Consider the following 18,642-nt stretch of genomic DNA (forward strand, 5'->3'; position numbering starts at 1 on the left):
TAAATATGTTGTGGGAACCAAGAAAAAATAAAGCACACAAAATCTGTGTGGAAGACAAATTTTTGTTAATGGGCTCATTGTTTTTATTTCTTTATCCTTGCTATCAATTTTTCAAAAAAGTTTAAGACAGAGTTATTTATGTAATTCAGGAAAAAAATATATTGGCAGCAGCAGATTAGGTAAAAGAAATTGTCCATTTCTTAATGGTATTTACTTGTAGATGTATTGTACTACAGTACATTTGAGAATTATCATCATTGTAAAGAGTTGTGTTTATGCTCCTTTGCCATTGAAAGCTGGCATTTGACTTTTCAAACTTCATATGATTAACTTGTGTTTTGTCAGAAATGAACAGATAGATATACTGTAGTTATTTGTGGTTTACATGGATGATACTGTAAAGTAGTGTCCCGAGACCTAAGGCTCAGGAACTGCAAAATGGATTGAGAGAAAATAAATACGAAAGATGCACATCAAACTTTTTGTTACTAGAAATGTTTTGTATGACTGAACACATCAAAGTTTATTACAAATTATGCACAATAATAAATTTTATGGATCAATGAGGAGCTTTGAATGAAGTATAGTATTATTTTTTCTGGTATGACTTTCATCTTTTGATGAGTTTGTTTATTACTTGTCTGTGACAAGGACAGACTGTGTTTAAATCAGTTACAGATTAAGTTCAGTTGATGGAAGGCAGGAAAATGGTACTATGGAAATGTGCATGTTTGTGCACCCATGTAGGAATTAAATCAGATTTAATATGTACAGAGTTCTAATTCAGTTTGAAATAGAGATACCTTTGTGCTAGAGTAAGGTAGTTATTTATAAGATTTTCATGACACTGAGCTTCAAGTATAAGAGATTTTATTTTTTGCAAATATTTTTTTTATTTGTAGTTGAATGCTTACTGTTCTCTATCACAGTCACTGTATATTAGTACTGTAATTATGAAATGTTCAGATAGTTTCCAGATCTGCATTACTACTAAGTCTATTTCATCATGTGATGGTGTGTGTGTGTAGATGTGTAAAAGTTAAATTAGACCTTTTATTTGTTTTTTGTTGCTTTTGCCACCTTAATTAAAATTCGAGTTATGATGTAGTGACATTAAACTTTCAGGGGAAAGTGATGCAATTGTATAAGTTGGACAAGAACCTACATCAGGAATCCCTGACCATTCAGAGCTTGCAGAGAGAGAAGGTTCGAACAGTGTATATTGTATAATTTTAGATTGGTTGGGACCTTACCATCCCTCTTTGGATACTGGCAAATAACCTTTGTTGGAATATGGGTTCATTCTATTTTTATGGTGCTTCTCTGTCTCTCAATGATAGGGCATTTGATGATGATTTATGCACTTCAGTTCAGGATTTTCAAGAAATAGCAGTAAACTGTATACTATTACAGCAGAAGAAATGCTTTCTTGAAAATCCACTTGAAGTGATGTATTGTAAATTAAGAGCACTTACCCATTCACAATTGCTAGAGATGTACAGTATTGGTGTGGAGCACAATAACACAGGTATTTTAAGCGTCTGTCAATTTTCTATGTGAGATGCAAGTACTGTTGTATTTCTCTGTAATTTTGGTTCTTTTCCGTACAAGACACTGCTTTTTTTATTTTCCCTTTACTGTATATATCACTTTACAGTCTTTTAGAATAATTTTCTTCTTATTTTCACTTTCTTTGAGAATCCTGATGGTTTTGTACTGTATTCTTTTTATGTTTTATTTTTACTCCCATCAAGTCCTCAGTTCGATTTTTTTCCAAAATTGCTTTTTACAGTACAGGTCCCAGGGACACTACTCATAAATCATAGTCTCTTGCCTGTGTAGTTATTGTGAGGTTTATGATTGAATGCTATGTTGAGATTTTTTCTAATATCGAACTCTTTGTGTAGAATCTTATGGTTTCAGAAAGCATTTAGGCAAGCTACTGACCACAGTTTGGTATCTTTGCAACCACTAATTTTTGCATTGGTAGGGATTTTGATTTAAATGCTTATGCAATAATTATGCAAGTGATGAGTGATTCTAAGGGTTTTTTGACACTTTTCATACTGCCAGTTAGCGTTTGATGATTTTTCAAGAGTCCATCTAACAGGAATACTGTTTTTTACCTTATTTTTTTTTTTTTGGTTAAGGATTACTACCTTAGTGCAGCAATACCATTAAATCTAATGCAGAGTTTTCTATGCTGTAATTTTTAGTAAATGTACGACTGATAAGGTCTCTCTCTCTCTCTCTCTCTCTCTCTCTCTCTCTCTCTCTCTCTCTCTCTCTCTCTCTCTCTCTCTCTCTCTCTCTCTCTCTCTCTCTCTCTCTCATAACCTAAATTAAACATTTGAAAAATGGTAGTTAGACTTGTTGAATTAAAACCTGTTTTTGTATGAGCACTCTTTAGCTTATTTACCTTCTGTATCTATAGTACAGTATTGAAATTCAATCTTCTTTTAGTGCTGTGTTTATATTTACTGCATACACAAAAGTGCTCCTTTGAGTGTTAAAACTGCCTTTAGAGTACATTACCTCTATTTAGCTTTATGTTTGTATAATGCAATCTGCTGGTTCTCTTCTTCAAGTTTTAGTACTCTTTGGTTTTGCAGTAGCTATGAATGGTACTTGTAATTTTCAGCTGAAAATTAAATTTGTGATAACACTTTAACTATATACACAGTTTCTTGCTTACACACACACACACACACACACACACACACACACTCATTTACCTTATATTTAGGTAAGTCACAGAAATGTGTGTTGTGTTATTGGATGTTGATTATATTAACAGATTTTTTTTTTGCATCATTATGTTGTGGATGCAGCCCATTTTTTAAAGTCCTAATAATTTATTTTTTAATATGGAGCATTAGATATTTATTGCTTGTCAGCAAATGTCAGGTTATTCCTGACTGGCTGTATTTTTAACATTTCCCTTTCTTGTGCAAGTGTGAAGTAAATGGCAAATTTCTGGTAATATTGTCACAAACTGGTAAGCTACTGCCTATTTTAGAAAGGTTAAATTGATGCTTAGGATTTAAAGTATTGCCATTCAGAAACATTATGTAAATGCTGTGTTTAATGTATTCTTAACTGTATACTGCCTCCAGTAGAACAGTAGCTCAAGTTTTTGTGCAAGTGTTTGTAAGGTTTAGAATGCCTCTTTTTCATAAGCAAGAAAAGTTGTCAGGCATACTTCATTTGACCAAAGTCTACCAAAGATTCAGCAGCTGACTATATTTTTAGACCAAAAGATATTTACCGTAGTTTCGTGAAATGGATTGATTTATGGATCAGATCATTTATCCTCCTGAATCTTAATTTTCTGGTAGGATTCTTGGCAGTTGAATGAACACTAGATTCTCAGCTGTATGAGTGCTGAGTAATTATAGCATTGTAGAAAACTATAGTTTCCAAGAAAAATAGATAAAGGACATTGAGTAGCATCTGCACACTGTCCTTTTGGGAGCCATTGAGAGATTATTGTGTTGTTAGTATATACAGAAGTTATGATAACCAATGTAAAATTCTAATTCTAACTGCTGATTTTTTTATGATATGTATTAAGATAGCACTTTATTGGTGTGCAATATCAGATTGTTTACATTCATGGTAAAAATTTTGTATGTTGGCACTTATATAGGCATGAATTTTGGTCACCTTAGGTGCTGCTTTTACTTTTATCTCTCCAGTTTTTTACTGATGTGTTCTTACATAGTTCTTTTTAAACATTAGGTACTGGATATACCTAGTTTCTTCTTACGTCAAATTTATGTGATACCCTTCATTTTATCAGTGCTACAAAATAGTGTTGGGCCATGACACAGGTTCAACATGTGTCAATGCAGCATATTGTAGTTCTAAGTCACTATTCAGTTGCTGCATGAAAAGTAATAAACATAAAATCTAAGATAGTAGCATGACTATGGAATAATTGAGAAATGTCTTTATCCATATTACTTTGGAAGATATAAATATTTTCACATTCATGAGGCTTTTTGGTGATTTTTAATTGTTTTTAATAGATTTCTACATGTTTCCTTAGATGTGTTCGATTCCTTGTATCCAAAACATTGATTATTGCTCTTTTGGAGACAGCTTGTATGTCTTATGTTTATGATATTAAATTCATTTCCAGATTCCAAACTTTCCACTAATTTGGTGATTTTCTCCTCATTTCACTTTTCTTCAAGCAATCAGAGAAAGTATTGTACTGGTGTATGGGTACAATAATATGGATTCTGTCCAATTGAAAACTATGACTAACCTTCATGTGCATGTATGACAAAGAAAGTTAGGGGATATAGGATACAATTTTGTTGTGGCATGACTTGGGTGGTTTTGTGTTGCATGCTGAATATTTTTGGGGTACTATGGGTTGTCTTTTTGTTCCTTGGTGTAAGGGCTGTTAACCTCTACTAAAACTGGGCAGAGCTTTCATAAAGAAATGTACCTTTTAATCCTTTTATATAAGCAAAATAAAGAATTACAGAATCAGTAACTCTTAAGGATTCATTGAATTGTATTGTTTGTTAGGATAATTTCAGTTTCTGTGTACAAACAGTTCATAACAGTATAGCATTTTAAAGTAAAGAATTATTCAGTAGCTTTTTTTTACATCAGCAGTCTCCATCTTTACTTATATTTTTTATCCCTTTCAGTTGCACAATACTTAACTTCATGATTTCAGATGTCTGATTTTAAGTGTTAAAAGCAACCATTGAATAGTAGATGAAGGCAAAAGAACAGTACATTCTTTCATTGTCTTTAACTTTTTAACTGACAATTAATTATGTATTATCAGTGTGAGATTTGAAAGAAAGGCAAAGTAATTGAAAATGGTTTTGTCATCATTAATAGCATAACTAAATAATCTAAGTAACCTGGATCTCCACCATAGGAGATGCTGGAGCGCACCTTAGTTAACCTGCACTCCAAGTCACACGGAGCCAATGAGGGACCAGTAGAGCTTGAACGCAGAAAGAAACAAAGGCGACATTTGGAACATGAGCTTTCTAAACTGCGCGCTCACCTTGCTGTTTCTGCAAGGGTGAGTTTAGTTTTGCTAATAGTGGCTTAGCATACATCTTATTTACTGTAGTGAAAAATATTAACTGGTTTTACATAATTACTTTCACTTACAATGTATGTTTAGGAGTGTTTTTATGCTTAATATTTTTCCCATTACCCTTTCACCTAGTTCTGTTGTGACTTATAATGGTCCTTGATTTTAGTATAAACATTATTACATCTCTTCAACTTGGTTACTAGTTATGATGATAGTGGTTTATTAGGATTTATATACAATTTTTATCATGGTGTAGATGTAGTTAGAATCTTGAAGTTTACAAGGGAGAAGAAGCACATTTAGTATTTTGGCATGTTGGTGGAGTAATGAAATGATTTGTGCATGATTAGATCAGTTTGCAAGAGATAATAGGCAAGGATATGTTACAATTTTTCATTTAAAGTATTTTATAAAAAAAAATATTAATTTATACAGTACATACATAACAATCGTGGTGTCTCAGATAATGTTGTCAGTAGAATGGCAAATGTTCATACATTAGACAAACAGTTGCTTTACTTAGCCCAGTGCCTTAGTTGGAGTATGAAATCACCCCCTCAGAGTGAGATGAGGACCCTACATTTCAGGTGCTTCTCACCCAGTATTTACCCTTGTTCTTGTTTTCTATGATTAGTGCTTTTGAGGCATTCTCTTGGTGCATACTGATTTTGCTATTATAATAATTTTTTTGTTTGTTCCAGTTTGGTTTTAACGCATTCTTGTTCATGCAATTTCCAATTATACTTATGTTAGGTATCCCCTGATATATTGAGTAAGCCCCCTATTATTTTATCTTAGGATTCACCAGTGAAGGGTTTATCTAGTGAGTGAATGAATATAGAAAGTTGTTTTTTATTTCCACTAGTTACTATATTTGGATACTAATGCAGTTTATATCCGATGCTAATTTTCTGACTCCATATAAATGCCTCGCAGTTTTTCCTACTAGGATATAACGTGTTCTTGTCCTTTCCCATTAATATTACACATAAGTAATTCCTTTGCATATTATGGTCATAACTATAATTGCTGCTAAAGGAAGTATTGTTATTAAAGAAATTGATGCCCATCTTAGTCCCAGCTTTTTACTTGTATCTTGGAATTGATGAAGGTAAGGATATCTGCAAAGGCTTACTTTTACAGTTAACCATGTCTCACATTTGGAGTGTTGGAGATGCCATTTTTCTCCACCTCCTTTTCACCCCAGACATGTCTCTATCAAGATTCTTGACAAGTGTTTTTCTCAGTCCTGTGGTGATCACTGGTTGGTTACATTTCATCATTTTAATCACTGTTGACATCCCTATCTCAGTTTTTTTTTTTTTTTACCTATCTTACTCAACATAATAGGCATCTATAGGACTATGTCAGTGTATGAAGACACTAGGGGCTTTGTCCTTAGTCAGTATGCTGCCAAATGTAATATAAAAAAAAAAAAATTTCTATATACAAACATAGACTAGTACAATCTATAGAACATCCTCTAATAATTTTTAGGTCATATTTCTATTACATAATGTCATTTTTAACAAACTTGAAATAGTAATGTCATCTTTAACAAACATTTCTTTTCTAATCTTGGAACTACGAACATGGCTGTTTCGTAAACAAGAAAGTTAGGCTACCCCGATTTACCGTTTCAGTAACTTCAAATTATCTATCAGTGTTAAAAGGGCATTGTTTAATAAGTTTCAATAACAAAATTTCTAATGTTATTGCCAAATCTGGCTGTGTTTAACATGAAAAACAACACAGCAATTACAGCGTAGCCTAGCAATCTATTCCTAACTTCTCACCTTGCAAGAGGTGTACTGACTTCCAATTTAAACAAAAATAAGCCTGCCCATTAAAAATTTAAGAAACTAAAACTTTTCAATGCATCTTAAAACTAAGTACTTAGGTTGACTCGTGTAGGGTTGGAGAATGAAGCACGTAGTCAAGTGCGATTCCAGAGAAAATTCTGGGGACAAATGAACTCTTGGACAGACCAGAGTGTAATGTAGATGGCATCAACTTGTTGTCACATCTGTGCGAGTATGACGTAGAGCCTAGGTAATTGTTGTAGGACAGAAGATAGAGCCCTCCTGTCCTGAGTCCTTTATATTCTATCACTGCCAACAAGCACTACTCTGGCCGAGACCAACTATAAGAGAATTTTTTGTAATTGGTCTGTCTTGTGGAACCCTGGGGGACCAGGAAAGTGTAACTCCTTTGATGATTCACATATAATAATAATTCATAATAAATTAACATCAGTTCAAGAACAGTTTCTTATATTCTCAGAGAGATATAGCGTCTGTTAATGAGGGTCGCATATTAAAGCCCAGAGAGAAATGGAAGCAAGGTAGTGGACCTGGCTCTGGGGACAAACCTTTTCCATAAATTTGCGAGACTGTAGTCTGTATTTTAGATCTTCTGGTTGGTTGACAACATGACAGGTTCAAGTAGAGTCTTGCGTTGATTACATCATCCTAATCACAGAGTTGTTCTGTGCACGGTAATTGTTTTAAAAAAAATTATACATGCATAAAAACATTGCTTGTGGAGATATCCACTTTTCCTCCCCTCCAATGGGCCATAGATGCATCAATAAAGTTTCATACTCAAGAAGTTAGCATGGGAGATTAGGGTTTTTAAATCACTTTGTGGATTGCTTGTCCTCTGATGGCAGCAGGATCAGTGATTTTTGAGTTATGTATACAATTGCCATTCATACCAAAGCATTAGTCTAAGCAAGATAATAGTTTATATTTGGGAAATATAAATTATGTTTAAGAAACTGTATAATATTAGCTTTTCTTTGATATGTCACAGGTTCATGGTACAGGCAGTAATTCAAATTATGCATTAAAGCTGTCCTAGGTTTAATCATATAGATAAACCAATTCTGATATTCATTGATTTAAGATGTCTGAAGATGATTGGTTGGAAAGAGCACATTTTTTGTATAACAAAGCTATTACTTGTAAGTAGCCTATATTTGTGGTCATACAAATCCTGCAGACTCCCTTCTCAATTCAAAATAAAATCATCTGCTCCCAAGGATCCTTAGGTTCCAAGCAACCATAAGCGTAACTTTTTGTATCTAAGTTGGTAACAAGCCTTTTCATCTTCCTGTTTTCCTGGACATTTAGGTTGACTGTTTCATCAGAATTAGTCAGTTCTCTCTCTTTTTTTCCTGTAATCTTTCAAGTATTTTATTTTTTATATAGTGTTAATGACTTTCAAAGAAATTCCAGGTGACATTTTTTACATTGCCAGCTAAGTGGAGTTTGATGTATGGGGTAGTACTTGGTGAAAGAGATTTATTATATGTACTTTTTTGGTTGTTTTTATATGAGAATGCTACTTTTTTATGGTTACCATAATATTTCCCCAGGATTTCAGCCATTTACAATAGATCAGCAGCATGCACCATAGCATCCTATGACGCAACAGAAATGATAGCCAGTAGTAACACAAGTTAGGGGCTAAACCAATGAACAAGCAAAGACAAGGATGGCTACTTCTTTGATGCTATGGGCTTGTTTAACTCTTCTCACCTGCACCTGTGCTGCCAAAAGGTGTCTTGCTAAAACATAGAAGGCTTAGCTTGTGTTGGGGGACTGTGCTACTGAAAGGAACAACAATACAGTAATGGATTTCAAACATTCACTGTATTTCATCTTGAGGAAGGCTTTCCTCTTTTTTTGATATCCTTACCTTTGGGAAAGGTAAGCAGCTTCATGTGCTTTACATTGTAACTTATCAAGGAGTGACACATGGGTTTGTTCTCCATAGATGACACGGTAGCCAGAGCACAGCTCCAGGCAGTCTGGGTAATTGATTGCTTTTTGTGAGGCAAGAACCATTTTCTTTCCTCAGTGTCCCTATCATTAAAGAACGTAGGACTATGGAGATGATATATGTAAACTATTCTATGTACAGATGCCCTAAGAAGCACTGACAGAAAATTATTCTGTTTGGTACTTTTGGTAAAGTAATGGTGCCACACATTCATGAACCATTCAGGGATGTGAGAGTCTGTTGGCCTGATCTGCTCATCATGGCCTTTGTTGCTCTGGGATGTGTAGTACCTGCTTCAGTTTAAGACAGGCAGTTTCATGGCATCATCACTGTAGTCTTTCTCATCTTTCGTTAACCTGTAGATAGTGAGTAGTAGCTTAGCCTGATCAGTGGTGGACTGTGAGTAGTAGCTTGAACTGTGTTGACTTCTGTTTTGTGTTTCTTGCACACCAGATGTTAGCATCATGAAGGGCTTTTGAGCAACCCAGAGCTTAAGATATCCTTAAAGACATAAACTTTCAGGCATTTTTGCATCTACATGTTGCTTTTATGGCCCTTTACTACATTTATCAAGGGGTACTCTAGATATATTAACATAATGAATTCATGTTTTTCAGTAGTTTTTTGTGACTTGACCCCACCTAAATAGATTTTGGCTATCTGTAAGCAGTGGACCTATAAAATTGTTGAACATTTAAAAGCAAAATATATTTTTTCTTACGAGCCTATTACAGTGCAGGCAGTCCCCGGTTATCGGCGGGCTCGGTTATTGGTGATTTGGTTTTTCAGCACTTGTCTAGCAATGAAAATCGGCAATTTTCGGTACCGATGTCTGCTTATCGGCGCCAACAATCACGCATTGGCGCCGATACATACTTAACATAGGTGCCAAAAATCGGCAATTTTTGCTTGTCGTCATGCCGTTGGAACAAAACCCCCGCTGATAACCGGGGACTGCATGTACTTACAGTTGAAGCTCTTGCCTCTTAGTCCAGGTCTTGGCTGCATGGAACCAAGGAACCATGAAGCACATGTGTAATGCTGCTAGCCAGCAGACAAATTTTATTTGAATAGAGAATGGATCATCTTGAGTTTGGGAAGACCACAAGTAATGGCTGTTTATAAGTACAGTAGTTGGTTTGTATGACAAAGCTAGTTATGTATTTGAAAAAATTACTTGTGTGGAAAGTGTTTTATATAAAGTTTATGTTGCTATATTTTTACTATGTCAGAAACTTGAGGAAACTGCAGCAGAGAATAGTCGTTTGGAACATGAGATGATGATGCTCCGGCAGAAAATACAAATGGCAATGGCAAAGAATTCTCAAAGGGAATCTGGTAGTTCTTCTGAGACCCGTCACATTGAATCTGAAATGGTTAGAGTCCAAACACTTTTAGAAGACTTACAGAGAAGAAGAATTGAACTCAGCCATCAGGTTAGTTTTAAAAATACAATGAAACATGTATCATCATCAGTTTTATATCCACATGTGAAGTGAGTTCTCCAGTCTCTTCCGCCCTGTACTCCTGCCTCAAATTCTATAATGTCTAGGTCTTCATCTATCCCAATTTTCTTTTGATTGCCTGAGCTTTGCTACAGATTTTCGTTCTGCTACTTCCAAAATTATTATTGTTCCTTCTGATGAGATTTTAATAGTTTTTGTAAGCTTTTCTTGCAATACTTATATAATAATTTCCCAATACAGTATGCTCAATATAGTTTGATCTCTCTCTCTCTCTCTCTCTCAATACAATATGCTCAAAATAGTTTGATCTCTCTCTCTCCCTCATACAGAAAAACAAGTAACTGTATGTTATATGAAAGGTTATGAGTAACTTAGATTTAGTTTGGTAAAAATTTTAGAATATCATTGCAGTCACAGTTTTGGCAACAGCTGAACATATGACAGTGTTACAGCTTGTACATTTGAATACCCTTCATTTTGTATCCTATACTTCCCAGATCCAGAGGTTGACATCTGCAAATCCGGGAATTGAAATCAGACCCTCCCCAACAGGGGTAGTCGGAGCTGCTCCTGTGCCTGCAAGGCGTAGGACTCAAAGCACTTGGCTTGAGACAGACCTGGATGCTATGGTCACAAGAGACAGGGGGTTAGATCTTCCAGAAACTGGAAGAAGAGGAAATCCACCTGTTTATGTTAATGCTTCTAGATATGAAGATGAGGTAAGATTTCAGTTTTAAAACATCCCCAGAATGTATTGCATTTTATTTATATATATACATAGCTGGGATTGTGAGAATTCATTGTAGCTTAGACCCCTCATACCTATCCACTGGAATTTATATTTAACACTGTTTTATGGGAAATCTGAAACCAGATAAGGGACACTGAAAGTGAAAGACAATTTTGTTGAATCAAGGTGTACTATGGGGATTTGAAGACAAGAAGAGATCCTTCAAACAGCCGAGGACAGAGATGTATACTACGGGGAGAAGGGGAGAGAGGCTAAAACCAGGTTGCAAGGGCAGAGGAAAGCTGGTAGAAATGGAATTATTATATGAACACAGTAGAAGGGAAAAATATTTAGGATAGCAGAGGTACTGAAGAAAGATGAAAAAGATGTGAAAGGGGCAGTGTATAAAAGATTTAAACGAAGATATTAAATGCTGAAAAGAAAGCTCCTATAATGATTGAGGCAGTATTTTGAAAATGATTTAATAGAAAGAATACAAACATGTAGGATGTTGGCATGGTAGAGTACCAGTAGAGAATGTATTATTTGAAGAAGTCAGAAGGGCTCTTGGGAAAATGAAAAGTGGAAAAGGTCCAGGATCATCAGGAATAACAACTGATTAGCTAAAAATAGCTGGAGGGCTGGTCATCGATTAGCTGACTGGAACATATGAAAACCTCACAAAGAAAAAATTAGGACTGGAAGAGTGGATATTTAGCATGACAGTGATAATAAAAAGGAAAAGGTATGCACTACAATTATAAAGAAATAAGATTGCTTGAGTGTAGTGAAAATACTGGAGAAGGTGTTGGAAGAAAGGCTGAGAAAATTAGTTGAAATAGATACTTGTCAGTTAGATTTCATGCTAGATAGGTCAATAGCAGAAGCAGCCTTTATAATGAGACAGCTACTGGGTAAGTAGTACCATGTGGGATAGAGAGATTATACTGCTTTTTGGTGTTCTTGAGAAGGCATTTGGCAAAGCACCAAAAATACTATTGGATGGGCATTACAAAGGCATAGGGCACCAGAAAGCCTTATCGAATAGTGATGTTATTTAACTGTAATTCAAGATCTTAAGTTATGAAAGTAGCTGGTTTATCAGACGAATCTGAGACAAATGTTGGTGTCCATCAAGGATCAGCCCTGAGCCCTTTTCTGTGTATTAACAGTAGAATCAGATGAAGTGATTGTACAGATGGAAGATGCAAATGGAGAGGAAGGGACTGAAAATTAGCTTGAGCAAAACAAAGCTTATGGTAACTAGAGAGAGAGCAAAAGAAAAATAGTGGGGAAAGTGGCCATGTGGATATTATAAGAAAAGGTTGTTAAGGAACTAAGTGCTGTGTGCTTACTTTGGTTTCAAGTGAAGGAATAACTCGTGGTGTAAAGTTTTACTTTGCGATCAGTTTTGTTAGCTTATGACAATTTCCCCATTTTGCCTCCAGTACTGTAAAATGAGCTGGTTGGCACCCTTTCACTGTTCTCAAAACACTCGGGAAGGGTTGGCAGAGAAATCATCTGTTTACCAAATGTAGCAGTTCGTGGCATAAGTACTACTAAAGATTCCTAAGTTTGCGAGAAGTAAGAGATTTCAGATGCCTGAAATTAATAGGAAATGGGGAACAGGACATAGAGAACCAGGCAGAGATATGTGGTGTCTAGTAACTGGAAAATAGGCAGAGATCTTAAAGACTGAGATAGTTTGAACATGTGGTGAGGAGGGATGAGGAACAGTTTGGCAGAAAAGAAGTAAACAAGGAATTATGAAAAAAAACCTCCTCGGCATAGATGAGGGCCTAGGCCAGGTGGCAGTTCAGAGGAAAAATGTGCAAGATGGGAGTGGATAGAACTGATCTTGTTTTGGAGGCTATAAAGGGTCAAACCGACATAAAAATTATTCATGATAATGATTACGATGATAGTGGTCATTTCAAGTGGTATTGCACCTTAGATGTTACAACTTACTTCTTGTTTCAATGCATTGCATACTTGGGGTATAAAATTACAGGTTGCTAAGGCTGCATTCTGTTTACTAATTTAATTTATCAATAATGATAGGGATTTTAGTAAGAGGTAAAGATAATGATTTTTAAGTAGTGAAGATGTGAAGAGTAAAAATTGAGTGAGAATTTTACCTCTTCATATGGTGTTCCCCATTCCACTTAAAATGACACAGGTTTTTTCCATTTCAGAGACTCCCCACTGATTATCCAGAGAGCCCTGACTTTAATGATTCAGATTATCCACCACCACCTCCACCCCCTGAACATATGCGCACTTACAATCATCATCAGCTTGCAAAAAGCCCACCATCTCCAGGAGATCTCCTACAGAATGACTCAAGATACATTCATGGAATTCCATCTTATGAGGATTCTAGACTGAAACAAGTAAGAGGCTGCTTTTTAACAATAGGTATTAAGTTAAACTTATTTTACAAAATAGTTTTGCATTGTTATGGAATAAATATGTTGAATAGCTTATTTTCATACTTTGGAAATTTTGCAACATGAAACTTACTTATATACAGCAGATTTTGAAGAAAATATAATGGCAATTCGAGTTGAAGGTTTGTATATCTTTCAGATCTTTACTAACACTTGAAATATTAATCTTGGTTTTATTGTATAGTCATTTGCAAAATTATTCTTAGTATTTTTAGCAGAAGTTATGAATCGATTTTAACCAAGGACCAAGTAATCAGAAGTATTTCATAAATTTATACATCCAGAATGTGGTACCCCATCATTTATTGGTAGTGATCTAGAATCATCATAGTTGTTTTTTCATCAGATTTTCTCATTTGAGGGTTAAATGTTAAGTGAGCTTCAGTTTCTTCTCGTGTTTTTCTGCATGGATTGCCGTCTGGGTCTTTATCTAGGGTCTTTTTCATGATTTTTGGACATTGTCTTACTGTTCTTTGTTGAGCTACTTCCTTATCAACTACTGTGATTATCTGCTTCTCTCTCCTAATAACATGGCCATTATTATTATTATTTTTACTTAACAAGACCAGCGAGTCATTTTTTATATTCAAGGCTCACCTGAAGGCTTTGTTCTTAATTGAAAATTAAAAATTGGAATAAGGTAAGTTCAAGAACTTAGATGGCTATGTTGGAAGAAAACAAAAGGAACAGCTGAAAAGTAATAGCAAAAGCAGTGTGCCTACAAAGCATCTCTCGAACAAATTTATTATATCTAGTATGATCTTTCCAACACATTCAAGTGTGCTTTGAACAAATAATTGTTTAATTTACACACATAAATATCTCCATACAGAGTATTGTTACTCTCTCTCTCTCTCTCTCTCTCTCTCTCTCTCTCTCTCTCTCTCTCTCTCTCTCTCTCTCTCTCTCTCTCTCTCTCTCTCTCTCTCTCTCTCTCTCTCTGCACAGGGTTGAGCATACTCGGCTCACAAATTGCATGACCAATACTCCATTCTTGAACCAGACATGGATGGGTGATGTAGATGCATTCCCTAAAATCAGGTATGCCTCTGTTGACTTAAGAGTGAATTGGGTACTTAACTCTTAGTCAGTCCTTATATAAGACTTACATTTGGGGTAGAGAGAGAAAGAGAGAAATGAGATAGAACACCAGGCTTGAGGGTTCATTGATTCTTCAAAAAAAGAAACTTATTGTTGATGTATTTGATAGTTGTATAATGCAAGGATGAATGGTTTCCTTTTTTCAGCCTTTAATGAATGGGGATATTGGAAACCCTGCTCTGTTGGGTTTAGACAGAGATGCAGAGGACAATAAACCTGATGGAGAGGAACAGCAACACTCGGGAAGTCATCTAGATATAAGTGACGCAGATGACAGGATGAAGCGATATTATGGTTAGTATGAGAAGGCTTAGTTGTAATTGTTAAGACAACCAACCCAAAGTATTTCACTAAGTGTATATTAAGCAATGAGAGAACATTTTTAATTTTAACTCTGTTAACCATTATGCTAGAAATGAATGCCAGATTCCTAACAGTATTTGTAGAGAATGGTTTTTAAGATGAAATTCACTCTGTTTAGATTTCTCAGCTATATGATTACTCCAAGCCTCAATTTCTTGTGTTCCTTATATTTCCTATAAGATCCTTAGCATTGTATGCTTCTCTGCAGTGTATTGTTTATTTCAATTAACCATAATTTTTTTCAATGCTCATGTTGAATTAGCATTGGTTGTCATTGGCATCAGTGAACAGTATTATACAGTATTAGTTTTGATGTAGGAGTTAGTGTACTGTACATGATAATTTTAAAGTAAAATAGAGGTTGGTGAGTTCATGAAACCATGGTATTCAGTAGATATTTTCAATAAATTTAGTTTGTTCATTATGTACTTAGTAATCATAAATACTGTAACCTTATTCCCTGCAATAGCTCTTCAGTACTACCAACTTACTAAATTCTGAAAGACAAGGAACCCACTGCACATGCCCAGACCATGTTTCATCATCCCTCAGAGCCTTGTTTTTATGTGCAACTGTGTTGTGTACTGATTTATTGTAAGCTTCTTGCAATTTGTGGGATGAGCCATTCATTTTTATTCATTCATCATTCAGCTGCCTTCCTTTACATTTTCCCCACTGTGATGGAGGTTCTCTTCATGGTCATGGTTAAAGAATGAGGCCTTGCAGGGATGGTAGTGCATGGTCTTGTCTTTCAGGTTTAGCAAGTTATTGAGGCTGCAGAGCATTGGATAATGCTATACATACATGATAAAATGGGTTTGAATGAAAAAAAATTTCATTATTTAAAATCAGTAAAAAAAGCAGAAGCTCAACAATTCAAACAAGATTATTTTAGCATTCTTCATTCCAAAATGAATGTCATCCAGTTAAGAATTTTTAGTTGAACTATACAACAACAACAATAATAATAATGATAAAAGATGACGGACACGATCAGGAAAGAATATATGCAGAGACTTAAGTGATCCTCAAGTCAAAACATAACACTGGAAACATGACGAAAGCCATAACAAAAACACATCGGCAGTACCAGTAATCAGATACAGTGCAGTAGTGGAGTGGACAAAGGCTGAACGCCGCAGCATGAACCAGAAAACTAAAAAACACATGACAATACACAAAGCACTACACCCAAGAGCAAGTACAGACAGACTATACATAACACAAAAGGAAGTGGGGAGAGGGCTACTAAGCAAAGAGGACTGCGTCAACATCAAGAGCAGAGCATTGGGGCAATATCTGAAAACCTTTGTAGATGAGTGGTTAAGGAGTGCAAGGGAAGAAGGACTGATAAAAGTAGACGAAGACCCAGAAATATACAGAGACAGGAGAATGAAAAACAGAACAGAGGAATGGCACAACAAACCAATGTACAGACAGTACATGAGACAGACAAACCGACTGGCCACCAATGAAACATGGCAATGGCTACAGAGGGGAAGAACTCAAAAAGGAAACAAGGAGTGCTAACAGCAGCATAAGATCAGGTCCTAAGAACCAGATATGTCCAAAGAACAATAGATGGAAATAACATCTCACCCATATGAAAGAAGTGCAATATGAAAGACGAGACCATAAACCACATAGCAAGCGAATGTCCGGCACTTGCACAGAACCAGTACAAAAAGAGGCATGATTCAGTAGCAAAAGCCCTCCATTGGAGCCTGAGCAAGAAACACCAGCTAGCTTGCAGTAATAAGTGGTACGAGCACCAACATGAGGGAGTGATAGAAAACAATTAGGCAGAGATCCTCTGAGACTATGGTATCAGAACAAATAGGGTGATACGTGCCAATAGACGAGACATGACGTTGATTGACAGAATCAAGAAGAAAGTATCACTCACTAATGTGGCAATACCATGGGACACCAAAATAGAAGAGAAAGAAAGAGAAAAAATTGATAAGTATCAAGACCTGAAAATCAAAATAAGAAGGATATGGAATATGCCAGTGGAAATTTTACACATAATCATAGGAACACAAGGCACGATCCCAAGATCCCTGAAAAGGAATCTAGAAAAACTAGATGCTGAAGTAGCTCCAGGACTCGTGCAGAAAAGTGTGCTACTAGAAACAGTGCACATAGTGAGAAAAGTAGTGGACTCCTAAAGAGGCAGGATGCAACCCAGAACCCCACACTATAACAACACCCAGTCGAATAGGATGACTGTGATAGACCAAAAAAAAATATTAATGATAATAATAATAATTGAGAATATCTCTTACCCATAGAAAAAAAGATAATCTCGATGGTAAATTTTCAGTTGACTAGTCCTTTGAATACCAAATTAATTTGCTTTAGTAAGTCAGTAGTTCAAATCTACAAAACATAAAATTAGGTGGAAAGCCCTGTATTTTTAACTGATTGTTTGAGTTTGATTTTTTTTTATATTTCACAGGTATACTTCCCAAAGAAAAACCTCTAGAAATCAAGACAGTTCGCATAGTCAAAAGGGAGTCTACTGAACGCAAGAAAGATCGTACTACTACTGGAGGTAAACGGGTAATGATTGGTGATAGTTTAACCAATGTAGCTGAGGATGATGCTGAAAGCGAAGAAGCTTCAGATGGAGAAACTGAACCTGCAATTCCAGCCTTTTCATCTAGGTATAATTTTTAACTGAGATCTTTTCTGTGTAAGAGCCCTAAGTGTTAGAATCACACAGATTTGATGCTCATATAAAACAAAATACTGTCCCATGCATTTTATTCTTTGATTGAGATATATCCATATTTTTATATTGCAGTTATTAAACCTTATTACTTCATACATGTTGCAGACATTTAATCTCCTGGCCATCACCTATTAATAAAAATATAAGCAATCATTTTAACAGCAAAAACCTATAATCATAGTGAAAGATTTACTCTCATAAATAATCAGGTCAGTGAGTTTAAACAGTTCCTCCAGCAGAATAGTATTTATAAAATCTGTCATTACTAAGGATTGCTTGTATTTTTATTGCAAGGCTTTTTACTAGAAATGTTCTCATATAATTTTTGTGCAGTTTGTGTCATCACAAAGTTAGTTCAGATCTTGACATATGCTAGATAAATGCTTTTATGTAATGAAGAAAATGTGTATACTAAAAGGGGAATGAAAGCTTCACTCACCAGTTACTGCATATCAGTCATTGGTGACTTGGTTTTTTAAAACTATAATTATCAGAAAGACAATGAATGTTCATTTGCAAACAGTTTTCAGTGATTTAGAAAATAAGAATCCTCATTATTTTCGTATGAAAGTGCTATGAAAATTTCATGAATTATATGCCAGGGTATATTAGAATCAAAGGCCTATAACGTTATTGAAAAGTATAGTGACCCAGATTACTGTGGTGACAATTTGAAACCTACTGTGCTGACTTAAAGGTGCTAGTTTCCTTATGCCTGTCTTCAATTATTGTCATATTTTTATTTTTATGAGAATCATCAACCAGTTCCTGTTCATTGATTTTCCCATACAAGGCACTATAGACAGCACTACAACTATGTTTTTGTAATATCCATTTGGCCTCAGCTACTGTGCTTTCTGCTTTTCACTTTTCATCCATTCTTCTTGGTCTCCTCTCACTTAGCTAACTCAGTTTTATCCTATCTTGTTCCACTG

General features: G+C 35.4%; 1 protein-coding gene across 25 annotated transcripts in view; it reads left to right on the plus strand.

Annotated features, from left to right (window-relative positions):
• LOC136825466 (uncharacterized) overlaps positions 1–18,642 on the plus strand; it is a 603,159-nt gene that overhangs the window by 543,208 nt on the left and 41,309 nt on the right. For 19 of the 25 annotated variants that reach the window (XM_067081958.1, XM_067081959.1, XM_067081961.1 and 16 more), the window contains 7 exons: positions 1,126–1,206; positions 4,907–5,056; positions 10,093–10,296; positions 10,824–11,045; positions 13,252–13,449; positions 14,754–14,901; positions 17,432–17,639. In XM_067081958.1, coding sequence (XP_066938059.1) covers positions 1,126–1,206; positions 4,907–5,056; positions 10,093–10,296; positions 10,824–11,045; positions 13,252–13,449; positions 14,754–14,901; positions 17,432–17,639 — 1,211 coding nt within the window. The remainder of the gene's footprint in view (positions 1–1,125; positions 1,207–4,906; positions 5,057–10,092; positions 10,297–10,823; positions 11,046–13,251; positions 13,450–14,753; positions 14,902–17,431; positions 17,640–18,642) is intronic. The other 6 variants (XM_067081947.1, XM_067081945.1, XM_067081954.1 and 3 more) reach the window with 3 other exon arrangements.

This window comes from Macrobrachium rosenbergii, chromosome 37 (assembly GCF_040412425.1).
Source record: "Macrobrachium rosenbergii isolate ZJJX-2024 chromosome 37, ASM4041242v1, whole genome shotgun sequence".
NCBI classification, from domain to species: Eukaryota; Metazoa; Arthropoda; class Malacostraca; order Decapoda; family Palaemonidae; genus Macrobrachium; species Macrobrachium rosenbergii.